Genomic DNA, 6,016 nt, shown 5'->3' on the forward strand with positions numbered 1-6,016 from the left:
AAAGCAATAAATCCCAGTTAAATGTTTGGATTCTGCATGGCATGTGTTACCGCACCTTGAGCTGAGCAACGTCTTCCGTTTCAGCTTGTGGAGACTCTGCAGAAGCATTCACAAGCTCCAACTGAGTCTGAAGTTCGGTTATAGTCTTCTGGGCCTAGAGGTTGACAACACACAAACACACACTGATGTCATTCACTGAAAGATTGTTTTAGTCAACCTCTGGCGTGAGAAGACTTATAAATAAAAGAGTGCATCGAACACGGCTGCTACCTGCTCAAACTCTCCTGAAAGCTGCTGTCTCTGAGCCACCTCCCCGTGCAGCTTTTCAGTTGTCTGACTCAAGGTGTTCTGGAACTGATGGAAGACAGAAGTGGCACGTACGCAATTAAATACACACCCAAAGACACACACAAATGGCTAAAGCATACGTGTGTACCAACACATTCTTGTCACAAAGCAGCAGCACAGCACGCCCACACAAATAAGCTGATCAACCTGTGTGACAAGTTAGTCGCCCCTAAAGTTGTACACAAACTTTCTGTTGATGGTACGAATCATACAAGCAACTATTTGATAAAGGAGGAGAAAGCATGCTTAAAAGAAGGTGAGGAAAAAGCAGTGGTTAGTGTTATGTCCACTCAGGCAAAGCAAATAGTGGTTAGCGGTTAGCATAAACCGCCGCTGTGTTGGAGGAGTACTGGACAGACTGGAAACACGGCGCTTTGTCCGTGTCACGTGCTACTTTAGTGTCTGTGTGTTGTGGCCACATCCTTGATTTAAGGCACAGGTTTGACCATGTGGGTGGAGCCAGATCCCAAACAACATTACTTCATAAATACAGAGTAACAAATCAATAACACGTTTACATTTTGGATTTTCTATTAAATTAAACAAGGCTCATTGGAGATGAATTTGAGAGACAAATAGTAACCAACGAGATGTTAGGAGAAGCGTCCTAGTCACTGTCCAGTACTCTCTGACAGGAAGTGAAGGGTGCCCCTGTGATTTTTGCACCCTGACCTGACTGGGTTGAGCCTCAGCTGGGCCATTCGGTTCTCGCTGAGCCCGCAAGGTGATCTCGCCCAGCTGCTCTCTGACCTGAAACAGGAAGCCGTCACTGGTTACATAACCTCCCATGCATGAGTCCCCGTTGTGCTGCATATCACCGACACCTTACCGTGTCTGTTGTGTAGGTTAAAAAGGAGGAATTTCCCACAAATTGCCTGACATGTAGCATCCCATAAATAACATATCTCCCTCTCACCTCAGCCACACCGTTATACAGCTGTGTAAATGCTTCCGTCTGGAGGATAAGAAAGCAAGGTAAGCCAGTAAAGTCACCTGTGCAAGCTCCTCCTTGTGTGCCTGGGCCTCCTTCTGGGCCAAATCCAGCTGGCTCTGACACCCCGACAGCTGCAGCATCAGCTGAATACCGAGCACAACATAGAAATGAACAGACAGATTTAGTTTCAAATGCACCATAACAGGTTGATAAATGTGTTCCTAAGATGTCATTAAAAAAAACTCCCCCCACAGTGTTATATCAAGTATGAATTGCTAATTCTGTACATTGACCACTATTTCTATAATTTTTCAATAATTAAAACAAAACCTTTTAAATGATATCATTCAATCAATAAATAAGTAGAAAAATGTAAATATTACTATAACAAAAATACAAATGAGTCTGTGTATGAATGAAAAGAGTTACATGTACCACCTCATGTAAAAAGAATACATTTAAAAATGCAAATAACATACACGTCCACCTCCTTAGTCTGGGAACTTGCACAGAAAAATGCGTTTATTTCTTTCAGCAGCAGTGCCAGTGATGTTGCTGCTGTGATCAGCAGATTGAACCTGCTCCTGTACCTGCTCCATCTCCTCCGAGGTCCCCTGGTTGTCTGACTGCTTCTCCAGCTGGGCTTCCAGAAGCATCATCTGCTCCTTCAACTGCAGTGGGAACCAAAACAAAGCGCTTTATGTAGCAGCACGCATTTCTAACCTGCTGGTTTAAATCAGGGGTGGGGGGAGGGGGGGGTAGGTATTTAGAGTGTGGAAAGCAAATCCTCACCTGTTCTACACTTTGGTTTTCTGCCTCCAGCTTGCTGACCTTCTCCAAAGCCTAGTTATGTGTGAGAGGGCTTATTAGGAGGATTTACAAAACACAGATGGGGGACCCACACATGGAAAAAAACAATGTCCATCTAAGTCTTAGGGATTTTAAGGAGGCATTATAACGTACCACCCTCAGCTGTTCTTCTGAGTTGGCTATCTTGGACTTCCATACCAGCTCTTCTTCTTCCACACTCTTCTGCAGATGTTTCAGCATTCCTTCCTAAAAGCAGAAAGGAAACGGGATTAAATGAGCTTTATACATTTAGCCCATATTCACACAACTCAATTTCCCAATCACTTACTGTTTCAGCCAGGACTGTCCTGTACTGTTCACATTCAGCATGCAGTGTGCCGTGGCTCTCCTCAGCCTCCTTCAGTTTCTCGAGCAACTCCTGAGACAAAGAACACACATTCAGAACTTCTCCTGCTGGGCCAATTCAAACCAGTATAATGGGGGTATATAGACTTGTGGCTTACAGGCAACGCTGCGTTTTCCTGAGACTCTTGGCTCTGCTGGCTGAGAGCCTCCTGAGCTTTCTGTGTAAATACTTGTAACCAGTTGGACTAAATGAGGAGAAAAGCAGACATAAATAATTCATGTGCACATTATTTGACAGTATAATGACCAAAATCATCAGAATAAAAGATCATTCAGCAACTCTTCTTCTGAAATCCCCTTTTCCTACCTGCTCTGTCTCTACAGGTATCTGTGGGAAGAGTGTCTGGAGAGTTTCTTTGGCTTCAGTTTGAAAAGTTGCCAGTTTTGCCGTAACGTTCTGCTGAAACAGTGGATGACATAGTCAGGAAGGTGATTAGGAGGAAAACAGTCTCAGTTGATAAGGCACTAGTTTGTATAGAGAGCCTTACTGCATCAATGGCCGTCTTTTCTCTCACTTCTCTCAGCTCCTCTTGTAGTGATGTAACAAGGGTATCCTTCTCAGTCAGGCTAGCCAAAGAAACAAAACAGTCATAACGGAGATGTATAACGGAGCTAACCATATGTGAGACTGATCTTATATCATATGCCAAGACTCATTTACTATTGATGGCCAAATGAAGCTTCGTGGACCAGTGTCTTTATTTTCTGAGACCACTAGATGGCACTCTTGGTTTTTTCTCTTGGAAAGACCTAATGCATTACAATTCAGTGTATTCTCAAACGATTGTTGAACAGAGAGTGCCATCTAGTGGGCTCAGAAAATAAAAGACACTGGTTTATGAAGCTTCATTCAGCCATCACTATCATTTACCTGTTCTGTAGTAGTGCCAGTTCTGTGGAATTATCTGACTGCTGAAACAGAGTAGACATGCAAATTAGTCACAAAGACAATTCTTTTCTTCTGCAGGGCAGCTCTAGGAGTAGAATCACGTTGAGAGGGACACTTACTGGTGTGCTGTTAAGTTGACCCATCTCTTCTTTGAGGTTTTTAAGTTCATCCTGAAGTGATGTGATGAGGCTGATATCCTCACTAAAAAAAAGCCACAGACAAATAAACAGTGAGCAAACACACACACACACACACACACACACACACGCACGCACGCAAGTGTGGAAAATCCATAAGATTTGAGTCAAATATATGGAACAGCAAAATGCATCATACCTCTTGTTCCTTTGCTCCAGCTCAACAATAGTGTTCTCCTGTTAGAATGGCAGATTTTTTATTATTAGCAGTGCCACTGTACAAGTTAGGAAATGTCTTAAATAATCGAGAAGTTATAAACAGCTGACGCTTGCAACACTTACAGCAGCTTCCTGCTTTATCTGCAGTTGCTTCAGTTCCTCGTGAAGCGTGTTCAACTGGCCGTCTTTCTCCTGAAGGCTAAAGAGGGGGGGCATAGCATTTCAATCAACACATGAAATGGCTGTGGATCTGATGTGGACTGAAGAAAGGAGGCTAAAAACACTTACCTGAGCTTTAGCTGTTCCACTTCTGCAGCATTCACCTGCCAAATCAGATATAACAGACATCCTTAGGGTTGACTGTGTGTGGTCAAGCAGTTGACCATTTCAGAAAAGTCAACCTGACAAAGTTTGTTCTACCTGATTGTTATCCTCCTCCTTTTTGGTCTGACTGGCCTCAAGCAGTGCGTTGATGGAGGCCACCTGCTGTACAAGCTGGCTTTTCTCTGCCCGGGTCTCCTCCAGCTGGGCGGTGAGGGCCTCCGCCTGAGCAGAGCGCTCACTGATTTCATCCTCCAATCTCCCAATTCGCACCTGAAACTCTGCAGGGACAAAACACAGCACTTGCAACTTATTCCCTACTCCCATTTTCATTCATTACTATCAAGATGCCAAGTGAACTCTTAAGCCTTAACAACAAGCAACCATTTAGATTAGATGTTGTATCCCCATTCTGACCTGAGAGTTTGCTGCTGTCCTGCTGGGCATCATCCAGAGTGGCCTGCAGGCTGTTGTTTCTGCTCTGTGTTACTCTGAGCTCCTCACACACCTCCTCCAATCTCCTCTGCAATGCTTGCTCGCTCTCCCCATGGCTGGCCTGACAACAACAATGATCAAGATGTGTCAAACAGCAGGGGGCAGCAAAGATTCACAAAATGATCCTACGTGGCACCATTGCTCCACAAGGCAATACAAGGGCATTTCTCTTCAAACTTATTGCGACACATTCAGAGAAAAAGAATATTCACAGAATCCACTTATTTCACAGTCAAGCATTTTTTTTTCTTTTCAGGATTTCTTTAAAGGAAGTGCTTTGAGCTTTTGTTGATTTCCACTCAGCTCAAGCAGCCAGTCGTTGACGAATGAATGCTGATCACAATCTAGCAACACATTTCACAAAAGGAGCAAAAGTCATCTCAAGTTAAAGAATTTAGAAAGGAACCATCTTGCATTAATTGAGCATGTCTAATATATATATTGACATGCCTGAACCATTACATAACATGTTGAAAAGCCTTAAACTGTTAAAAGGACGCATGTTGGTAAATGATTAAACTAAATGAACAATGGACTGTCAGGAAGTGCTGACTCACTTGCTCCACATAACCGTTATAGTTCAGACCAACAGCATTCCATCAGTGAGTGACTGCGTAGGCTGATTGCGGAGAAACGTTTCCCTTGCAGCCCCATTATTGTATGGCTGCATCTGACTCCAGCCCTGGGCTATGTGATTAGGCAGTTAAACTTCCTATAACATTAGAGGGCTGGGGGATAGGTAGGAATGGTCTGGGCTTGCATTTTGAAGACACTCTGTAACTAACTGGCTGCTCAGCATTTAGAAGAAAAAAAGATGGAACACATTTGATTCCATGTGGAAACTCGATGACATCCAATCTAATTTTTAATAGAGATGATGTGGTGTTCCCAAGCCAACCTGCAGCAGGGAGAGCTGCTTCTCAGTAGCGGAGACTTTGGCCTCCAGCCCTTTCCTGATGATCTCATCAGCATGCAGACTCTCGGTCTTCTCTCCAAGTTCCTTGGTTAACTTTGTGCATTCCTGACGCAGCTTGGCCAGCTCCGCATTTTGCCTGAGAACAGAATGAAAGACAGAAGGCGAGGCACACGGAGGAAGAGTCAGGACACAAGCCTCACAAAAATAAGAGCCAATCTTCTGGCGTGGTACTCCAATGCTCACTCACATGCTTCTGAATTTGTGCACACTGTACTCAATTGAAACTTTATTTAGTATCAGTGTAAAGAGGTAAAATGCATGTCAGTATGGATCACTGCTTCTCATTTACTGATGAAACACTCACTTGCTCTCAGCCTGACTAGTGGCTTGGTTGAGGGCATCACGGAGAATAGAGTTCTCCTGCTGTAGACGGGCTAGCTGGGCATTGGGGCCTTTTTCCAGCTGGTCCTGCAGGCTGACAATCTGTAAAAGGATTTAAAATGTTATTTATTTAATTTTTAATAAAACATGCCATGTTGGAC

The 6,016-nt window shown here is 43.8% G+C and overlaps 1 protein-coding gene across 8 annotated transcripts in view; it reads right to left on the minus strand.

The window, feature by feature from the left end:
* The window catches only part of rrbp1a (ribosome binding protein 1a), a 14,733-nt gene that overhangs the window by 1,877 nt on the left and 6,840 nt on the right, over positions 1–6,016 (minus strand). The window contains exons 6-25 of one of the 8 annotated variants that reach the window (XM_032542097.1): positions 5,839–5,957; positions 5,457–5,610; positions 4,481–4,619; positions 4,163–4,344; positions 4,031–4,065; positions 3,866–3,941; positions 3,723–3,760; positions 3,506–3,587; positions 3,369–3,406; positions 2,986–3,064; positions 2,805–2,897; positions 2,596–2,682; positions 2,421–2,510; positions 2,246–2,338; positions 2,075–2,125; positions 1,873–1,953; positions 1,342–1,425; positions 1,021–1,098; positions 271–354; positions 56–154 (exon numbers count right to left, since the gene is read on the minus strand). In XM_032542097.1, the coding sequence (XP_032397988.1) occupies positions 56–154; positions 271–354; positions 1,021–1,098; positions 1,342–1,425; positions 1,873–1,953; positions 2,075–2,125; positions 2,246–2,338; positions 2,421–2,510; positions 2,596–2,682; positions 2,805–2,897; positions 2,986–3,064; positions 3,369–3,406; positions 3,506–3,587; positions 3,723–3,760; positions 3,866–3,941; positions 4,031–4,065; positions 4,163–4,344; positions 4,481–4,619; positions 5,457–5,610; positions 5,839–5,957 (1,782 nt within the window). Of the gene's footprint in view, positions 1–55; positions 155–270; positions 355–1,020; positions 1,099–1,341; positions 1,426–1,872; positions 1,954–2,074; positions 2,126–2,245; positions 2,339–2,420; positions 2,511–2,595; positions 2,683–2,804; positions 2,898–2,985; positions 3,065–3,368; positions 3,410–3,505; positions 3,588–3,722; positions 3,761–3,865; positions 3,942–4,030; positions 4,069–4,162; positions 4,345–4,480; positions 4,620–5,456; positions 5,611–5,838; positions 5,958–6,016 lie in introns of all 8 variants that reach the window. The other 7 variants (XM_032542100.1, XM_032542094.1, XM_032542098.1 and 4 more) reach the window with 7 other exon arrangements.

The sequence above is a fragment of the Etheostoma spectabile genome, chromosome 17 (assembly GCF_008692095.1).
Source record: "Etheostoma spectabile isolate EspeVRDwgs_2016 chromosome 17, UIUC_Espe_1.0, whole genome shotgun sequence".
NCBI lineage: Eukaryota > Metazoa > Chordata > Actinopteri > Perciformes > Percidae > Etheostoma > Etheostoma spectabile.